The 21,652-nt window shown below is 42.9% G+C and overlaps 2 protein-coding genes across 3 annotated transcripts in view; one reads left to right on the top strand and one right to left on the bottom strand.

Annotated features, from left to right (window-relative positions):
• Rwdd4 (RWD domain containing 4) overlaps positions 1-14,483 on the bottom strand; it is a 16,777-nt gene extending 2,294 nt beyond the window's left edge. Inside the window, exons 1-7 of the mRNA XM_021219601.2 lie at positions 14,208-14,483; positions 10,779-10,859; positions 7,079-7,188; positions 6,848-6,995; positions 5,723-5,840; positions 2,831-2,880; positions 2,697-2,699 (exon numbers count right to left, since the gene is read on the bottom strand). Of these exons, the coding sequence (XP_021075260.1) occupies positions 2,697-2,699; positions 2,831-2,880; positions 5,723-5,840; positions 6,848-6,995; positions 7,079-7,188; positions 10,779-10,859; positions 14,208-14,231 (534 nt within the window). The 5' untranslated portion in view covers positions 14,232-14,483. The remainder of the gene's footprint in view (positions 1-2,696; positions 2,700-2,830; positions 2,881-5,722; positions 5,841-6,847; positions 6,996-7,078; positions 7,189-10,778; positions 10,860-14,207) is intronic.
• Positions 14,484-14,681: 198 nt separating this feature from the next.
• Positions 14,682-21,652, top strand: part of Trappc11 (trafficking protein particle complex 11) — a 42,193-nt gene continuing 35,222 nt past the window's right edge. For both annotated transcript variants that reach the window (XM_021218674.1, XM_029531926.1), the window contains exons 1-5: positions 14,682-14,833; positions 17,392-17,617; positions 18,737-18,906; positions 20,263-20,333; positions 21,267-21,381. In XM_021218674.1, coding sequence (XP_021074333.1) covers positions 17,414-17,617; positions 18,737-18,906; positions 20,263-20,333; positions 21,267-21,381 — 560 coding nt within the window. In that variant the 5' untranslated portion in view covers positions 14,682-14,833; positions 17,392-17,413. The remainder of the gene's footprint in view (positions 14,834-17,391; positions 17,618-18,736; positions 18,907-20,262; positions 20,334-21,266; positions 21,382-21,652) is intronic.

The raw sequence follows: 21,652 nt of genomic DNA, 5'->3' as shown, positions 1-21,652 counted from the left end.
CCAGGCTGGCCTCGAACTCAGAAATCCGCCTGCCTCTGCCTCCCGAGTGCTGGGATTAAAGGCCTGCGCCACCAGGCCCGGCTTGAGTCATTGTTTCTAATGAGAATCAAAACTAAACAAATAACAGGAAATACAGTTCAAGTCATGAGAGCTTTATAACTGCTTCTATACGTAATCACTTCTAACTCTAGGTGAAATGACTTCCACCAGGTTTGAAAACAACCCCAAAGGTCAGTTCAGCAGCACAAGGTTACAGAGTGGGAAGACCCGTGCAGCTTTCTAAGAATAAATCAGACCCAAGGTGATTCTTATAGAAGGTGTAGCTTGTTAAATAAACGCCATTCTTCTATTCTGTTTTCTATCTTCAGTAGTATTTTGTTCACCCAGGTTTGATTTTTTGCTGATAATATTCTATGAATCATGCTGTAATGATAATGCCTAGTGCTTTCCCTGTACCTAGTGCTGTTCTAAGTGTTTTAATGAGCACATATTAACTCCATATGAGCCCTTATTTTCCATCGCATTCAATTAGAAGTGTGAGACCTGAGATACAGTTGCCATAGAGCACCTAGCTGTTGAGCACAAGACCAGCTTCCCATCCGAGGCAGTCTGACTCTGTGGGCCTTGGTCTTAACTCTTCAGATACCATTTTATGCCATGTGTCAGTACAACAAAGCATGACATTAACAGATGATAAACTATTATGCTTTAATACATTTATACATTATTGTATGGATGGGTGTGTGTTCATGCGTGTGTGAGGATGCATGAGTGTGTCCAGGTGTGTCTGTGGAGGTTTGAGGAGAACTTGTATGAGTTAGTTCTTTTATCCTACCATGTAACTCTGGTCATCAGGCATGACACCAAGTGCCTTTACCTGGAATGTACATATACGTCATGATGGAGACCTCTATCACCAGCCCAAAAGATAAAGTCTTTCTTTTCTAAATTTAGTTTCTTTTTTTTTTTAAGTGTACATGTAGTGTATGTACATGAATAGTCATGTGTTTGTGTCAATCAATTCTTTTTAAGAGGTTAAAAAAAAATGCCATAATAAAATAAGCCACCTTACAGATAACAAATTCTTAAACCTTAGATGTGAAACCATAATTAAACAAATTTTAAATTTGCTTTCTTTTTCTGGTAAACATCTTCAGTGGCAAGAGTTGGCAAATTTGGGAATGAAACCGATTAATTCTCAAACCTCACAAGCGTGAGTCTGAATAGGACCCATCACCATAAATCAACCCCACTCTGTGCCTGCTAACTAAGAACACGGCAGCTAAGGCTGCAGAGATGGCTCGGGGGCTAAGAGCACTTGCTGCTCTTGTGAAGGACCCACGTTCAGTTCCTAGAACCCACACTGGGCAGCTCACAACCAACTCTGACTCCAGCTCCAGGGGATCTGACACGTTCCTGTGGCTGTCACAAGCACCTACACAGACGTGGAGTACACACCGACAAGCAGGCACATATGCACAGACTTGTAGATCGATGACGGTTTTGCCAGTAAAGGTACTTGCTGCTAAGCCTGACCACCTTCCAGTCATGGTAGGAGAGAACCAATTCTTCCAAGCTGTCCTTCGACCTCTACATCCATGCCATAGCATGAGTGTAGACACACACAAAAAAATAATGTAATAAAACAATTTTGAAGAAGAATGTGGGAAACAAAAGTGCGATGGCTTGTATATGCTAGGCCTAGGGAGTGGCACTATTAGAAGGTGTAGCCTCATTGGAGTAGGTGTGTCACTGCAGGCGTGGGCTTAAGACACTCATCCTAGCTCCCTCGAAGTCAGTATTCTGCTAGTAGCCTTCAGATGAAGATGTAGAACTCTCAGCTCCTCCTCCACCATGCCTGCCTGGATGCTGCCATGCTCCCGCCTTGATGATAATGGACTGAACCTCTGAACCTGTAAGCCAGCCTCAATTAAATGTTGTCCTTATAAGAGTTGCCTCGGTCATGGTGTCTGCTCACAGCAGTAAACCCTAACTAAGACATAAAGATAGCAGGAACTATGAAGGATAATTGAAGCCATTAAAGACTTCCTGCTTTTAATATGGATTACAGTTGCTGCATTTAGAATTAAAACTAACATTCATATAAAACTAACAAGAAACCTATAATGCAACCACCCAATCATCATGTGTGTGTGTGTGTGTGTGTGTGTGTGGTATATGCATATGTTTGTGTGAGTGTGTGCACATGGATACCAGATGTCAAGTGTCTTTCTTGATTGTTTTCCACATTATTTTTTGAGACATGGCCTCCCACAAAACTAAGAGCTCATTAATTTAGCTAGGCTTGCTGGGCCACAAGTTCTGGGACTGGCCAGTTTCTCACCCACAAATGCACGCCACTGAAGCCAGCTTCTTATGTGTGTGGAGCTCTAAACTCAGGGCCTCATCACTGCACAGTGGGCCCTTTACTGACAGAGCCATCTCTCTAGTCCCTGAATAACAGTTATGCTTTCTAAACAAGACTTAGAATGGGGCCACTTCCCATCTATTCAGCTCTCTTTACAATCTAGCGCCACAGAAGGTGGCTGGACTCACGCAGCTCTGCATTACAGAATCTAAGCCTGGGCTGACAGTGCAGCCAAGGGATGAGAGCCAACCTTGTCAGGGCTCTCGCATCTGAGAAAGAACACTTAACAGCAAGGAGGCAGAGAAGGGAAGACTTGAAGAATACTTACGTGCTGAATCCAAAAATGCCAACAGACATCCGGGAACCCCGAAGGCAGCAGGAAGGAAAATGAAAAATACACATGTCGTTAGTTGATGGCAGTAACCTTAACAACTTGGAAGACTTGATGTAAGTTTGCTATACCTTCACGACGTCAACCCAGTTCCAGCCTCGAGGGAGCTCCCCTTTGTGATCTGGAGGACAAAATCAGTAACGTTACTACAACTGGCTGGCTAACTGTAAGTGAACCAATAGTCTAGCAACGAGTACTTTTTACAACATTGATGGCAAATTGGCATCACACACTACTAATTTAGAAAATAGTTTCTCAGTAGCTTTGTGACCTCAAAGCACCGTCCTGGAGGCACCTGCCAAGTACTTGAGACACGCCCCCTTTTACATTTACCCCACAATGAAACCAAGGGAAAGCAAGCGGTTAGCCTGACGACACACTGCGCCTACGCACACGTGCACAGTCCTGCTTCCCACGAGCCCAGTGCTCATCTGAGTGTGGAGTTGCCCTGGCTCACTGTTTCAGAGGTCTCACCAGGGCCCTCGGCTCGGAATAGGAGAGACTGTGTCGACAAAAGTTTGGCTTCAGAACCAAGAGGACTGCAAGTTAAATTGTGTATAGCTTGGCCATGCTCTGACAAGACATTATCCGACGTTCTCCAAAAGGGGCTTCAGTCTATTGCAGCATTTCTCAACCTGTGGGTCATGACCTCCACAGAGGTCAAATATCAGATCTTTACATTACCATTCATAACAGCAGCTATATAAATATATATATATATATATATATATAATAAAATGTTTTCAAGTTTTAATATTCAAATTCAAAGGACAATTTAACAAATTGGCATTTTACTTAAATAAAATTCTTCAGTATTAGGGCTCAGCAGGTGAAGGTACAGGTTGACTACCCGAGATCAATCTGTGGGCTCCACATGGTGGGAGACTCACAAATATTGCTCTCTGCTCCCCACACAAATGCCACAGCACACATGGACCCACAGAGACAGGTATGTGCGCAAAATAAATGAAGACGATTCTTCTATTTCAAATGCCTTTACTTCTCTTATTCTTCATGTAGGCTGCATGTCTCATTTTTATGAAGCCTTTAAAAAATTTACATTTGAAACCAGTACTATACAAATTAAAAACAACAACAACAACTCTAAAATCTGAAACTTTTTGAATAGTTTTAGACTTCGGAGTATTTTAGACCTTGAATTATGACTGCTCAATCATTAAGTATGAAAATATTTCACATCTGGAAGGCTCTGAACTGTGGTCCTAAGCATGTGGGTGAGACACATTCATCTGTATTAACTTTCCAGTAAGTAACTTAGAAATTAATGATTTTCAGATAAAGGCAATTCTTCCCCCCCAACCCCTACTCCACTCCGGCCCCGCTCGCTCCAGCCCCGCCCTCCGGCCCGCTCCCTCCGGCCCCACTCGCTCCGGCCCCACTCGCTCCGGCCCCACTCGCTCCAGCCCCACTCGCTCCGGTCCCACTTGCTCCAGCCCCGCTCACACCAGCCCAAGGCAATTCTTGCAGGAGCCAGTTTCTGATGGCTCTTTTCTCTTTCAGACCTGTAAGCATCTATGTCATGTGGGCACACAGTTGGATGGTCAGCTGGGTTGCACAGGCTGGCCTATTTATTTAGCATCAAAGTTCTCAGTCCCAAACCCTACATTGTCATCATAGGGAAATTAGACCTTAGTGGGGCGTCACCCAACAGACGAGCGTCGGGGTAGGGGGAAGATATTATTTAATGAAAATGACCATAGGCGGAGAGGCATGAAAGGCGACTGCCATAGATGCTAAGACATTCCAAAAGACAAAAACCCAAATTCTAGAAAGCAGAACACGATGGCTAATTTCTTCTTCTCCTTCAGTTATATACACTTTACCACTTCCTGACCTGTGGGTGAACAGCACCGAGTCTTTTTTAGCACCAACTGTTACAATTCCAAAATCTTGTTTGAGGACCACTGTAATATCGGTTTCTTTTATTCTGCCATCAACAGACATTAAACAAAAACAAACCTATGGTCCCTCCATAAAAAACACAGCAGAGGCTGGAGCGATGAGTTGGCAGTTAAAAGCACGTGCTGCCCTTCCAGGAAAAGAGACTGCTTTCCAGCACCCACACCAGTTCCAGGGCTGGGAGCTCCAACATTCTTTTTTGGGCTTCCATGAGCACTGTGTGCACGCAAACACACACACACACACACACACACACACGCACACACACTCAGGCACCCATTTATGTGTAAGTGTATGTACATGCAACAGTGTATGTTTCCCAATTTCCGAATTGGGAAAATTCAGATGGATACCCATTTGCAAATATAAGAAAAAGAACAGGGACCAAACATAGCTGTTGATCTGAGTGGTAGTTTATAATCCTTTTCATGAGGAGTCTGTTTTCATATACATGGGAATTCTTTTCTGAAGACTTATTGTATAATTAAGTTAATTATAGGGAAAAAAATTAGACAACTATACTAAGATCGAACGATGTGCCAGGTTGCAAATGGGAACTATTTCTCACAGTTTTTAGAAGAACACAGGCAAATAAAACCCACATGTTACAGTGTTCAGGTAGGACAATGTGCTTTGTCTATTTTTCTAATGCCCCTCAGTGAGAATATTTATAATTGCTCTGTGAATCATTCTTTCGAAGTAGCAATAAATGCAGTATTTTTGTATTGTGACCAATGGGGCTCTGACTCAAATGCTCCAAGAATAGACTAGCCAGAATTAGCTAATAGAATTAGCCAGGCAGTGGTGGTAGCACACGCCTTTGATCCCAGCACTCAGGAGCAGAGGCAGGCAGATCTCTGAGTTGGAGGCCAGCCTGCTCTAGAGCGAGTTCCAGGACAGCCAGGGCTCTTACCCAGAGAAATCCTATCTTGGACACAAAACAAAGACTTCCTCTTGTAAACCTAAACCTATCAAGCACCCTTATCACAGTAAAAAGCAGCCCACGTCCCGTGTTAAGAAAGACAAAGAAGAACAACGCAAACCTGTTTTATCTGCCAGCTTGCGTTTCTGAGCTTTGGAAAGCTGTTCTTTCTTCTCTTTTTTCTTACTCGATGGGGCTATGGTAGGGGTTTCAACCGAGATGATATTGGCTACAGGCGTCTACAAGAACAGAAGCAGATCTTAGACTCACACCTACTGGATTACACACCAAACCGCTACATCCCGGAGGAAATGGTGGGCTTCTAGGTTTAACAAAAGTGAAGGCGTTATTCTGTCATTCACTCAGCGGCCCCGGCATCCTCGAGCATCGATGGCCTTGTTCTCATTTTCAAGGACACAACCCTGGGACAGCAGGTGAACCAGAATTGCCCACATTATGGTGACGATCTGAGGGTCCAACGTAATTGTCCAAACCACTGGGCTTGCTGTCACTATTGGCACCTTTTTTAGAAACCTCGCACATTCCCCTCAGATCTTCTCGTTTCTTGAAAAAAATTCTTCAAAATATTTGGGCTTGCATAGTTAGCACTTATGACTACATATATCATTTATTTGTGCCACACCACAATTGTCTAAAGTAGACACTATTATAATCCCACTTAACCACCAAGAAACTGGGCACACAGATAAAATGAAAGCAGGCCAAAGTCGTAGGGTTAAAAAAGTAGAGAGGGAGGATTTGAACCCATGGGAGCCTTCAATGGAACTAGGACAAGACTGACTCCCTCTTCTTCCATCCCCCATTTTTTCCCCCTTTCTTTCTCTCCTTTTTTCTTTTCCTTCCTTCCTTCCTCTCTCCCTCCCTTCCTTCCATTCTTCCTAAGTCAGCACCTTACTATGTAGCCCTGGTTGGCATTGAAATCACAGACCTGTCCCCGCCTCCCCAGTCCTGGGATTAAAGATGCACACTGTCATGCCTCGCTTCGATTCCCATGGTTAGAAGTGTCTTAGTCTCTGCTGACGAGTGAACACTGATAGACTGTAATTGCATTTTTCTCCACTCAATAAAGGAAAGCTGAGATTCACCAGTCTCATTTAACTCAAATGTTATTCTCTGTTTACATCAAACACAAGGTCACCTAATTTTGAAAAAACAACTAGCAAAAATAAATAAATAAATAAAAATTAAAATGCCCAGCCTGGAGCCATGTAGTGGTTACACTCACTGCAGAATTCCCAGGATGGTGGTTCTCCATGAACTGCTCTTTATGGTCCTTAGCGTACTCGAACAACGTGTAGGTCATGGCCGTGCCCAGGTTTACTTCCACTGCTTCCTGCAGCTTGGCTAAGATGCTCTGCTTCACAGTGGAGGAGCTATAACGGCGCAGAGGAACCACACCGTCAAGGGTAAGTGACAGAGAAGAGAATGAAACCGCTCTGAAGACCAAACTACTCACATGGTGTTGTTAAAAAAGGCGTTCATAGATATGACGGGAGGCGTCTGCGGGTATGTCTCCGTCCAGGAAATCTCTATCAGGAAGGCTTTGGGATCGCCGTCTTCACCTATCTGAAGAAAAGAGAGTCTTAGGCTTGTGGAAAGTGATGAGGAGAACCAAATGTTCACCACGGTGATTCTTTCCAATACTCATGTTCAAATCAAAGGCATAATGTGCTGAGAAGTTTCGAGGTACAGGAAGGGCTGACTAAGGATGTGGGGAATATAAACAGCTCCGACTTTTGCTTTTCTCAACCAGCAGCAGTAATTTCAATACCAAGGATACATTTTACATTTTTTGTTTCCCAGGGTAAAGATAAGACATCAACTAGGAACAAATGACAAGGGAGCTGCTGCTTGTGGTAGCACTAGGGGGGGAGTTGGGGTAGGGGGCAGAGGCAGGTGGACCTCTGAGCTTGTTGCCAGCTTGGTCTACAGAGCTACACAGAGAAACCCTGTGTCAGAAAACACAATGGCAATAGACAAGAAATAAGAAATACTCCCAAACTTGAAACACCTTGTCTTGAAGGTTTCTAACTGCTAAACTGCAACAAGTACAAAGAACTTGGAAACTGATACAGGCCTCCACTCATGGGAAGAGACCAGAAAATGGAATGTAAAACAGACAAGCAGAGGAAAGGATGGGGGAGAGAGCACAGTAGGCCCCAGAGCAATTCCTGACAAGAATGTCTTCAGTTTTATCAACTTTTTACTTCAAGCATCTTCAATTCTAAGAAGAACTAAATGGTCACCAGAAGTGCTCACTGGCGTGCACTCACTCAACACCACTTCCTGTTTCTCTGTCATGTCCCTCTAGCACAGAAATGAGCATCTACTCCTCTAACATGTATGATTTTTTTTTTTCTCCACTTTGGTTTTGGTTGAAGCATTTAAAAGTAATGGGATGGCTTTAGTTATTTATGGGTGAAAAGAAAAATAAACTCACAGTATCTTTTATAGTGAAAAAACAATCATCACGCCCCCAAGAATTCAACACTGATATAAAAATCTCACCTAATAATTATTCATATTACAAATTCCCCAACTATGCCTAAAGTGCCCTTTAATTAATACCACTCCCGCCCCAGAAATCTAAACTCACGAAAGGTATATGGTAATTAGTTGTAATATCTCTCTAGTCTATATTAATCGAACCCTCCCCCAGTTTTTTTTAAGTGTTTTTATGACAATATGTCTAGGCTAAATCCGGGTATGGGTGCACTGTAGTTGTCTTCAGACACACCAGAAGAGGGCACCAAATAACATTACAGATGGTTGTGAGCCACCATGTGGTTGCTAGGAATTGAACTCAGGATCTTCAGTAGAGCAGTCTTAACCACTCTTTTTTTTTTTTTTTTTTTTTTTAAATTTATTTATTTATTATATGTAAGTACACTGTAGCTGTCTTCAGACACTCCAGAAGAGGGCATCAGATCTTGTTACGGATGGTTATGAGCCACCATGTGGTTGCTGGGATTTGAACTCTGGACCTTCGGAAGAGCAGTCGGGTGCTCTTACCCACTGAGCCATCTCACCAGCCCAGTCTTAACCACTCTTAACCACTGAGCCATCTCCCAAGGCCCTGGTACATGCCTTTAATCCCAGCACTCGGGAGGCAGAGGCAGGCAGATCTCTTGAGTTCAAGGACTGCCTAGGCTATAGAGTAAATTCTAAGAGAGTGGACAGCTACACAGAGAAACTCTGTCTTGGGCAGATAAAAAAGGAGTCTAGGCAAGTTTTCTTGACTAACATCCCCAAATATACACAACTACCACCTCTGCTTAGATTTAGATGGACCGTTGTTTTGTGAGGAGCGGTGGTACGGTGGGGTGGCTCTTGCTGCATCCTATCAGAATCACCAATGGGGATATCTTCAGTGTAGAGGTAATGAAGAAGTAGTCAGTGCAGTAATAACACACAACTACATCGCCTCCCTGTTTCCTAGCAACCTCTGCCAAGAGATTTTAGCATCTGTTAATAACGCTTGCCAGAATCAAGCTTTTCACCTCCAGGCCTGTGAGATGGCTCAGGGTTAGGGTAAAGGCACATTCTGTAAAGTCTGGTGACCTGAGTTTGATCCTGGAACCCACAGAGTGGAAGGGGACAAGCAACTCACAGGTGCTGTGCATGCATGTGCCCCTCCCCCAACACACACACACACACACACACACACACACACACACACACACAAAATGAAAATTAATTTTATGTTCTGCCCATATCCTCAGTCTCCTGCTTTCAGTATCAATGTAAGTTGAGGTCCAGAAACAGCATCAAATAAACCTAAGGACCTCTTGATATGAGTCAGTCACAGGTGTGATTGATGCATTAGCAGTTGGGAGAAGACTGAAGTTCCATGTAATCAAGTCCTTACTCAGTGTAAACTTGGAAAGAGATTGCCAAGGTCTTATTGTATTAAAGTTAGAGGCAGGACCACTCCTGTTTGCAAAGACACCAAATGCCTTAGAGACTTTGGCAAAATGGCTCACAGAGATTCATTTAGCATAGAGAAGTCACATAGGTAAGAGATAAGAGGGTAACAAAAGAGTTACAATGTATCTAAAGACAATACTTAAGTGGGGGAAAGATACTACTGACAAGATCATGTAGCAGTCTGTTGTGCCTAATGAAAGGTGACAAAGTTTGGCAGAGGCAGCTCAAAACAAACGGACTACTTACTTACTTGGAGCGGAAGGAGCTCCGGAGTTAAGAGCATTTGCCACATAGGACACACCTTTAATCCCAGCGCTCGGGAGGCAGAGGCAGGCGGATTTCTGAGTTCNAGGCCAGCCTGGTCTACAAAGTGAGTTTCAGGACAGCCAGGGCTATACAAAGAAATCCTGTTTCAAAAAACCAAAAAAAAAAAAAAAAAAAAAGAAGGTAATACCATGTCATCCCTAAGAATTCTTTTATCTCAACATTTTATAACCAAGTCAAAATGTTTTCAACTTGTTGTTGTTTTTCCGGCTCTGAATTAGGCCAGAATGATGACTCAGCGGTTAAGAGCATTGGTTACCCTTCTAAGAGGTCATTTCCCAGCGCATAGCTGTCAGCTCACAATAGCTATCCATGCCACTAGGTCAGGGGAGCCAATGCTCTCTCTTCTGGGCTCTGTGAGCACCTGGCATGTATGTGATTCGCAGACAAAGTCGTTGGCAAAACACCAGACACATAAAATTTTAAAATATCCATGTAATACATATTTATATATTATGTTGTATAAATATATATTATATAAATATATGTATTTTATATAAGAGGTTCTATATTTAGTTTTCAAACTTTATCAATAGCAATGTCATAGCAGTGTGTTTTGTTTTCAATGTGTCAGGAGGGCTGAAGAGATGGCTCAGTTGCTCCCGCTCTTCCAGAGGACCCTAGTTTGTTTTCCAGAATCCACCTTTGGTGGATTACAGGTGACTTACAACCACCAGTAATTCCAGCTCTAGAAGATTTAATGCCCTCTTCTGGCCTTTGTGCACCCCCTATCCCCCCCATAATAAAAACAAATCGTTTTTAGAAAAACAAATATGGAAAAGCAGGAACTATGGGATGGTAATAAAGTTAAAGCACTAAGTGAAAGGACAGAATCAGGTATAACAGAATCTCCACATTCTTCTCAGTACCACAAAAATGCAGGCGCTGGACCTGCTGTGTCTTACCCTATATTGAAATGACACTGGACTTAATTCCCGGAAACTGTTATCTCCTTCATAAATAGATCGTAAGGCTTCTAGTTCCATCTGGAAAAAGAAATCAGTGGATTTTGTTAAGTGGCATGCATGGATTAGAAAGACTTTAGCTTCTCATTCAAACCCACATTACATAGTTGATGTAAAATGTAGCTTAACTTACTGGCCCCAAAGCACAATAGATGTGCGCATACCACCACAGTACAATCACATTAACAACAAGTACCTTGAGAGTTGGTGTTGGGGCTACTAAGGAGTTTTACATTGTATCAGCTCACTTAATTCTCAAATAGACCTTGTGAAGAGCACATAACCGTATTCCTTCTCTATACTATAGAGCAAAGATTTAGGTAAAAGCAACCTGAAAATACTTGGAAATGAGAAATAGGAAGCACAACAATTTCCCATTTGAAAAAGAACATCAGTTATACCGGTAATCGTTTCCATAGAGCAATACACAGCTTAAGTAGTAGATCAGTCCCAAGAAAGAATATCAGAAAGAAAAGTGGCAGGGTGTATTCAAGATGATTGAGGGACTAGAAGAGAAGATGCTAATTAGTAATCCCTGCCTAGGCTCCCACAAATGAGAAATCTCCATCACTGAGTGAGAGCTGAGTCTTGGAGTAACAAAGACAAGGGCATCTGTTTTAGTTTTCAAAAAGATCGACGTCATTAATTCTACAGCCTAAAGAGGGTGACCTTGATTTATTCTCCATGTACAAATTTTAGATTAGACCATAAACAGGGCAGGAGAGCATAGAATCCTTAGGATCCAGCGAGCATCACATCAAGATACAGCTAAACAATCCTTCTCAGTGGAACTTCATTAGAGAAGGTCGCCAGACTCAGTCTCTTTAGATCTCATCAAGAGTCCCTTTACAGATCAGAACAAAAACAATACAAAACAACAAAGAAAAACCCAGAAATTCAAACTGGACTCAAGAATGTCACTTTGGCCACAATCTCTTTCCATATTTCAATTAATAACTTGGGCAGGAACAAAAAGAAAAGGCAGGTTTGATAAAATGGGTGGATGGTAATTTGATAAGAAAATAAATCAAGCTGATGAAAGAATTAAAACACCCCTCCCCCTCCAAAGTTCCTTTAAATGAAGTTATGATAATATTTAACAGGGTAAATATTAACATCACATTAAATATTGCATTTAATATCTAAATATATAAGTAGAGGATGTAGAATGAACTGCTTTGTTGAGAGCACTAAGTGGATGTCGACAGACAGTAAATCAGAAGACAGTGTGATGCGACGGTTTCAGCAGAGGCAAATGGAGGAGATTCTGTTCCTACACTCAATTCAGGACAGCAAAGGAACTAAGATACATGAACAAAAGTGAACTGGAAGCATATGATATATTTTTAGTTGTTTCGTTTTATTTTTCAAAGCCAGTATCTTCAAAACTGGGCAGAAAACTATCTTCAAAGATCCAAACACCTATCATGAGGAAGAATAAGTTTGCTGTTGAAATCAAAGATTCCTGGACTCTACCACTGAAATTCTGACTCGTTAGGTCTGAGGTGAGGTCAGCTACCAGTGGTGATGGTGGTCCAGAAGTCACATCTATGAAGTGTTACACTGTGCTTTGATGGGAGAAAGAACTATTTTCAAACTGATACATTAACAATTTTATTTATTGGTGCTGGAGAGATGGCTCAGGGGTTAAGAGCACTGGCTGCTCTCCAGGAAACCTGGTTCAATTTCTAACACCTATATGGTGGTCCCAGCTGTCTAGAACTCCAGTTAGGGTATCCAACACCCTCTTCCGGCCTCTTTGGGCACCAGACACCCAAGTGGTACACATACATACATGTAGGCAAAACACATACATATATGTAAAAAATAAAACTATTTTAAAAATTCTATTTATGCCGGGCTTGGTGGTGCATGCCTTTAATCCCAGCACTCGGGAGGCAGAGGCAGGCGGATTTCTGAGTTCAAGGCCAGCCTGGTCTACAAAGTGAGTTCCAGGACAGCCAGGGCTATAGGCTATACAGAGAAACCCTGTCTCGAAAAAAACCAAAAAAAAAAAAAAAAAAATTCTATTCATTTATGGGATACAATGCAGTTCTTTGATACGTGTTCCTGTTACAACTATCACCTCAAGTTTTCAACCATTTATTTGTCAATGAACCATTCAAAACTCTTCTAGCTGTTATGAAATGCACAGGGTACTTTAAAACTAGTCATTTACAGTGTAAAAAGACACCAGGCTTTCCTCTTCTCTATTAATGTTTGTATCTACTCACTAGTAGTCTCTAACCCTTCCTCTCTCGTCTCTCCCCTGGATTCATTAACGCTTCGGATTCATTCAACTGGTAAGACTATTTCAGCAGGATATTCAGACACCAATTACCTTGTGAATGTGGGGGTCCTGTGTGGGGTATTTGTAGCCTAGCTTCTATTAGCATCCACATTGTCAAATGTTAACTTTTAAGCAACATATTCAAAACAAACAGCGAATTAATACATATCTACTACTACACAAGGAGCCTATCTACTACTACATAAGATTTGTCTTCTTTGTTTGAGAGCCTTTCTGGAACACCAGGCTCGTCTCAAACTCTGACATCAACCAGCCTCTGCCTCCCTAATACTGGGATTAAAGGCGTTCATGACCACCTCCAGGTGGGTTTTATCTTCTAATCCTCATTCCACCAGGTTCACCGAGCTGCCCTAGAGTGAGTGCGCTAGCACTGTAGATAACTTTCCTTTTTCATCTGGACACATTACAGAGTTAGAAAATTCAATGACACAATATTTTATAGGGTCCGTCCCTTCCGACTTTGATATTTTGCAAAACAAACAAACCACCACCACCAACAACAACAAAAACCAAAACACAAACTACAAAATTCTGATTGACATGCGGATGCTCAAAAACATTGTAGATCCCTCAGCAACAGACTGGGGAGAGACTTCACTAAGCATTATGGACAGAAACCGAAACACCAGGGTCATTTATTTTTTTTCTCTAGAGATTTTACTGACTCGATCGACCCTCTCCACGAGACCACAAGTTTTAAAATGTAAAGGCGTTCAGATCTGAAGACAGAATAACTCGACACACAAGCGCTAAGCCACACAAGGGATTTAAGGACGGCCGAGTGCTCTAGGGTCGTGGACCAAGGACACTCAGCAAGGAAATCTAGGGAGAACCTAAATGTAAAAATGACAAATGAGGGAAGCGGGAGGCTGAATCTCACGTGACCCATTCACGCTTGCTGGCTATACGGTTGCCCAGTGCTATCTGGCAGGGGATCCACCAACGTGGGACATCCGGACAGGCGATGAAGGCTCTCAGCGCTAAGGACACGTGCGAAGTCCGGGTGCTCCACGTCGGGACCTGCGCCGGGACAGGGGTGTCCAGTCCTGGGTTCTCACCTCTTGGTCCTCGTTGGCACCCATCGTGCCGGGCGCACGGCGTTCGCTACCGCGAAGAACGGGCGGGCAGCGGGCGGGAGGCCGGGGCACCCCGTTTCCGCGCCTCGGTCTAGGGAAACCCTCCTCGCAGCCGTGGGTACGACCTCGCGCGCTCCCGAATCGCGGCAGCACCAAGCCACCGGCAGTCGATCGTGGGCCGGGAACCCAGGATCGCGTTATGTGTGATCGGGAACCGGGATCACGTTTAAGGGACACCTAGACCTCTGACCAGCTACTGATGGGCGGTAACGAGGAAGCTCCGCCCCCTTATACGATAGAGCCTCCTATTGGCTCCCTCTGTTTCCGCCCCCAACTCTTTCTCCTCTAGGAAATGGGACACCTTCCTAACAAGGAACCCTGTTCTATTCCAGGACTGGTGTGGAGTGCTGTCACTCAAGCCCAGGAAGTGCTTCCTGTGCCAGCGGAGGCGGGGAAAAGGAAGTTTCGCCTTCTGCCACCCGGCCTGGGGCTGGGGCTGTCGCTTGTTGGTGGCTGTGTTCCTAGACGCCCCTGCCTGGCTCTCCTGCCTCTTTCGGGGCTGACGGCGACTCGCCGCGGCTGCAGAGGGTCCAGGGCGTGCGACCAGGGTGAGTTGGGCCCAGAGATCTGCCAGGCCAGGCCATCCCGGCTGGCTTGGTGGCCTGCGTTTCCCCTTGGCGTCCACCGGTGCAATCTTGGCGTTTCTCTTTCCCCCGCAAAGAAGAACGCGCTTATTGCCAGAGAGGTGGGAGTGGTGGAGGACAATTGTGTCAATTTCTAGGACTTTGAGGTTATTCTCCTTGCCCAGTGGCAGGTACTAGGGCCGAATGCTGCGACCCTAGGGTCAGTCCTTTGGTTCTTCATTTGATGTTTGCAATCGGATGTCTCTTGAGTCCTTGCTTGTCAGTGGATGACTTGCATCCCAAACCACCTGTTAATTGATAGCCGTCTTCTTTAGTAGATAACTTTGATTGAGTTAGCTTGTTTCTCTTCTCCGATAGATTGCCCTGACGAGGTGATCTGGTGCTGAAGGACTTAACTTTGTACTTCTCCGTGTTCCCTCTCTGTCAATAATTTGCTTGTTTTCTCCATTATTTTTCTGGGAAACGAGGAAGCGATTTCTTTCCTGTGTGTCACTGAAATCTATTCAGTCAACGCTTGTCCTGTTCCGTTCAATTTTTAAATTTTCCTACAGCATAAGCAGGACCCATTGCAAGTACCCAAGCTTGTAAGGTAGGAATAAGGCAGCGATGGCTGGTGTCGTTTTCATGACGTTGTTGGAACAGATTTACTGTAACCAAGAGCTACACTGTCAGCTGTGAGAGACAGTAGCCAAGGGAAGGAGGCTATAGAGCACTTGAAATCGGCTAGTCTGACCTGAGAGTGTGCTATTCCTATAAAATACACACAGGTTTGAAGACCGTGCACAAGTAGGTTTTTACAAGTTCTCCAATAACTTATAATGATGTTTGGAAAATATTGTTGACTAAAATAGAATATATCTAAAATCCCACATCTTTCTTTTTCTTTTTTGGGGGGGGAGGGAGTAGGAGGCTGTTTTTGAGATCTTCATAGCCCTGACTGGCCTGAAACTGACCCCTTGCCTCTGCCTCTTGAATGCTGGGTTTTCAGAAGTGCTTTCTGAGCCAACTTCTCTTTTCCCTTCTAACGTAACTACTGGAAATTTTGACATTATTTTTGTGTTTCGTGCTGTATACCTCTCAGGTGATGCTAACTTAAAGACTTTGCAAGTTAATTCTACTCCCCCTTATAGCCGTTCGATATTCAAGGGCTACAGCTATTTCTTTGGAGCCTCTAAGATTATCAAGGGAAAAGGCCCTTTCACATTTTTGTCTAGACTGTTTGGAATTAGGCAGATATGATAGCCATATTGTATTTTGACCACTTCTATTTTGCTCTGTGGATTTCTTTGCCCTCATAGCACAACCCTCCCCAAAGGTCTTTTGAAGCAATTCTGCAAGCTTATGGTGTCTGGAAAGCTTTCCAACTCATGTTTCAATATTCATTGTTCCTTTAGGGTTTGAGCATGAGGTAGCTAATTAGTAAAGGTAATTAACATTTCAGTTAGAAATAATCCACATTTTAGGGACCAGGTGGCATTTGACACTAAAAGTTTTCCAGAGATTACCTTGTGTTTTGTATAATGTGATGATGGCAATCACTCTTTGGTTTTTGAGACAGGGTTTCTCTGTGTAGCCCTGGCTGTCCTGGAACTCACTTTGTAGACCAGGCTGGCCTCGAATTTAGAAATCTGCCTGTCTCTGCCTCCCAAGTGCTGGGATTAAAGGCGTGCACCACCATCACCCAGCGGCAATCACTCTTTAAAGAAGCATATGATAAATCCATTCAGAAATAAGAAACTGTCTTAAAAATATAGTGACCCTTTTGATTGGAATAAGCACATTTTTGTATAGTCATTTTGTAAAGCCAGTGCATACCTGTATTTATTGTAGACTTAACTAAAGGACACAATACAAACGTGTCCTAGAGATTTCCATTCATTGCTGGTGTCTCTCTTAGATATTTTCCTTTACCTATCACATCATTCTATATTATGAAAATCAAAAAAGCAACTATTAAATAATTCATACTTTATGTGAATTATATTTTAAGTATTGAGATGATTGTAATTCCAAAGAAATCAGAGAAAGTTGGATTTTTTTAATATATATATTTATGTAAGTCAATAACTTTTAAAATTTTATTGACTGTGGTTGATACAGGGCACATATAAGATTTTTGAGACAGAACCTTACTGTTTTTCACCAGCCTGTCTTGAGCACTTGGTCCTCCTGCGTCAGCCTCCTGCACTCTGGAATTGCAGCATGTGCCAGCACACCAGGCTGCACTTATTTTAATTTTCTCACTTACTGGCTTTCTTAGTCTGTTCATTCCATACATTTTGAAAGATTACTGGAAATAGAGAGTTTATCTGAAAACCGAGTACAAGCTTTTCTGTGAAATTAAGAATAGCAGTGCAGTTAGTAATTTTAATAAATCTGACTTAGTAATTAAAGTGTTCATGTTGCTCTCTTCTGTTTGCTTGACTGTGTATATGCAGAGCCTTTTGTCTTTTTGCAGTATTTATAATTAGTGATGTTGGTTTTTAAAATGAATCATGCCTATCTTGGCATTTGTATTTCAGATTTTTCTGTGACACCTTCAGCATGAGTCCCACACAGTGGGACTTCCCTGTGGAGTTATGTTGCCGGCCAATGGCTTTTGTTACACTCACTGGCCTTGATGTGGTCTATAATGCTGTCCATCGAGCAGTTTGGGATGCTTTCTGTGCCAATCGGAGAGCTGACCGGGTTCCAATTTCTTTCAAGGTGCTCCCAGGTGACCATGAATACCCAAAATGTAGATCAAAGGTAATGCCATAAGATCACTTGCATTCATTCACAGCCCCTGTCCTCTTCCTCCTACCAATCCTGTCCCAATTATGTGTGCTGGGAAACCCCTGAGTTTATCAGGGTAAATGTCATGGTTGTGCCTAAGGAAAAACAGGTATTTTCATATACTATGGAATATATGTGTATGTTTAATAACACTTAATTTTAACCTCAAGCAGATTAATTGCAATCGTTTCTATACTATGAGCCTACATTTTTTTCTTTTTAAAAAAATAAATGTATTGGGCTAGAGAGATGGCTCAGCAGTTAAGAGCACTGACTGCTCTTCTAGAGGTCCTGAGTTCAATTCCCAGCAACCACATGATGGCTCAAAACCATCTGTAATAGAATCCACTGCCCTCTTCTGGTGTGTCTGAAGACAGCTACAGTATACTCACATATATATACTAAATAAATCTTAAAAAAAAAAATTAATTGAGAGAGAGAGAGAGTGAGTGCAGGTCCGATAACAACTTGTCATGTTAGTTCTCTCCAGTTTGGTGGGTCCCGGGAATTGAACTCAGGAACTCCCAGACTTTACAGAAAGTGTCCTTTCTATCCCCCCCCCCTCCATAACTTAGTAGTCTTCTTAAAAGGAAGGTGTCGTGTTAGTCATTGGTCATTGCTGGGTTTGTGTGGAATCCATGGCCTTTGCTGTTAGGTTCAGCTTCCCCCATTTTTAAACCATTTTTATTTTATCCACGGGGAAGGTGAATTGCTGTCAGGGCAGTACGTAAACAAATGAAGGCATAGTGGATTTTAGATCACTTTATTATTTTACAGGAACAGAAATGGGAATGGGGAAGGGTAGAAGCAGACCTGGAAAATGGCTGAATACTTTTACAGGTGCTGAGCTCCTTGTCATTATTGGGACTTTGTTTGTTTGTTGCTCTGGGCATTCTTCCTCTCATGGGAAGTGTAGTGTCTGTGGTTGAGGTTCCACTCTTACACTTCATATTAATTTCTGATGGGCTGACTTTCTCCTCTTAGGAGTGGGCAGTGTGCACAGTCGTTGAGGCCCATGTGGAGTGCCTGGCACTCTGGAGGCGGCCTCCGCTTCTTTTCTGACCAGCTAACTTTTTTTTTTCCGGTTGGCAGAGGACGTCATATGAGTGGTACATCCCTAAAGGGATCTTAAAGACGGGCTGGATGAATAAGCATCTGAACCTGGTGCCAGCGCTGGTGGTCGTGTTCTATGAGCTGGACTGGGACGAGCCTCAGTGGAAGGAGAAGCAGTCCGAGTGCGCTACCAGAGTGGAGATTGTGAGGTACAGCGCTGTGGGGCCTGCAAGGGTCTGTTCGCTAGGGACTTACGTGTTTGTGGTGTCAGGGACTGAGCCCATGCATGGCCCCTTGTTCAAGGCCAGCACTCTAACCCTGAACTGTATTCTCAGCCCCGTTCACAAACACTTATTGGAAGTAACCAAATAGTGTTTAAACTGTGATGGCTGCTCTGAGATTGTTAATCTCCTTTGAAACTCGTTCTGTTTCTAAGAGGTGATATTAAGTATTAACAATACAGTGCCCAGGATATGAAGACCATTTAGAAGGTAAGTTGGCCTGGAGTTTCAAATTTTTGTCTTATTACTATGATCTCTTTGGGAGATAACAATTAATATCAGGCCCCATAAGATACTTTTCTCAAAGAACATTTTCTTTTAAAGCTATATTTTATTATTTATTTGTGTGTGTGTGTGTGTGTGTGTGTGTACATGTGTATGTGTGTTCAAGTGAATGTGTGTATGTGCATATGTATCCTGGAGTTTGTGGAGTCTTAGAAAAAAGCACTACATCCCCAGTTGTAGGCTGTGGTGAACCACCCCACAGTGGTTGCTGGGGACGGAACTCTGGTCCTCTGGAAGGACAGCAAGAGCTCTTAAATGCTGAGCCATGTCTTTGCCGCTTTCATAAGACACTTACAAATTGTTTACCATTGTTTGTGTACATGACTTGTATTTGTGTTCATGTGTGCCATGGTGTGTGAGCGTCTGAGGACAGCCGTGGAGATCTGGTTCCCTCCTGCAACTTCACATGTGTTTTGGGGCTCTGACTTGGGTTGCCATCTACAAGGCAAGCACTTCACCCTCTGAGTGCTTTACTGTCCCCTGAGACTTGCTCTATCGTGGGGGAGTTCTAAGATCATTGTTCCAGACGATAATGTATCACTATGAAAAGTAAGGTAACTAATTTTTATATAGAAGCGGATGTTAAAATTTCACATTAACATGGTCTTTGCATCCATTCATGTATTTGGGAGGCGGGTCATGTGTGTGGAGAGCAGATTGCGGGGAGTCGGGTCTTTCCTTGCACTGTGTACGGTTGGAGAGTCAACTCAGGCCATCTCCTGGCCCTGATGCTTCTCTTCTAACGCAGACTTCAGTAAGAGGATAAGCTTGATAGGAGATTGTCCTTTGAAAGTGCAAGTCATCATGGGAATGCAGTCACTTGTAGGAAGAGATTTATTCTGATCTTAATGGGTTTTTCTTTAGTTGAAATTTATCTTCTGTTGAGTAATGAAGTTTGTTTTTTATGTGAAGCCTGAAATAGTTTAGGTAAAATAAGTTCATTGCTTTATTAGTTATATTGTTTTTTTTTTCCTTTTTTCTTTTTTTTCCCCATCACAGGCAAAGTTTGCAAGGGAGAAACACAAAAGTTGCAGTCGTCCTGATTCAAAAGAAAACGCCTTTACCCCCAGGTACAAAAGATTCATTTATTGCTTTATTCTCCAATTGTGCTAATCCAGGAGGTAGATTTTTTTAATATGAAAATGTTTTGCATGTTCATTGGGGAGGGGGGGATGACAGTATGCTAACTTTTAAAGGCACCAATAAAAGGCCAGAAAGATGGCTCAGCAAGGAAAGGATTGGCTAATGGCCTGAGTTTAGTCAATTTCCAGAAGCCACTTGGAAGGAGAGAGCCAATTCCTGAAAGTCGACCTCTGACCTCCACAGATATACTGTGTCTGAGGCACATACATGCATACATACATGCATACATGCATACATATGTATGCACATGTACAAGTAGATGAATGTTATAATAATGCACAAATGCTTGTTGTACATTGATGTTTACAAATGCTGAGTCCTGCTTTTTCCTCTCTGCTTAGCCCTTGTGTGTGTGTGTGTGTGTGTGTGTGTGTGTGTGTGTGTGTATCAGTTGACAGAACAGTTAATGCAGTTACTTGCTTGGTTCTATTTAAAATGTACTCTTACCCAAAGAAACGTAAGATTGGTAATAACGTCCAGGAAAATACTTCCTTTCCATGACTCTTCTTCACCTTTCCAGATTTTCATAAGTCAGAACAAGTGTTCTTGCCACGATGAACATTGTGAGGTCTTTGGAAACTTCTTTCATGAGTGAATGCTTCCATTTTTATTTATGTTTTGGAACAACCATGTAATATGGTTTGGCCATTATTTGTCCTATCTGTTGTGTTTGGAAGAAAATTCTACCCTATTTTCTAGACAAATATGAACGCATTAACTTCTGGGAGCCCTAAGTCCTCAGGGAGAGCAGGAGCCCTGCTGCCATGGTGACAGACTTAGAACTTTATTCCTGATGACAAACTTGAGTAAATTTGACTACAGAAAGCTGACACCTTTGTTTTGTTTCTGTTTGTCACCAGGAGAAGATGTCATTGCTTCTGAGCGGGCTGCGGCCTTATGCAATGTGTGTGAACTCTCCGGCAAGTCTCTGTTTGTGCTGCCCCACACTGACCACCTTGTGGGCTACATTATAAGGTAAATCAGGGGTTTTGCTGTTCTTAGGAAGGGAAAGTTGGTAGCTTAGGCCCTCTTATTTACAAACAACAAAGTGTTCATAAAAAACATTATGCACAGTGAAGTTCAGCTTGGCCAAGCACTAAACAAACAGACTGAAAGGAGTCTGAGGCCAGCCTGGTCTACATTAGCAAGTTCCACTCTAGCTGGGGCTATCAAAAACAGACAGTGGGGAACTTGCAACACTTGCCTGATAACCAGGCTGTCTCTATAGCTATTTAACCTGTTTTGC

This window comes from Mus pahari, chromosome 19 (genome assembly GCF_900095145.1).
Source record: "Mus pahari chromosome 19, PAHARI_EIJ_v1.1, whole genome shotgun sequence".
Taxonomy (NCBI): Eukaryota; Metazoa; Chordata; class Mammalia; order Rodentia; family Muridae; genus Mus; species Mus pahari.
The sequence above is the reverse complement of the archived record's forward strand: the minus strand, read 5'-3'. Positions and strand labels throughout refer to the sequence as shown.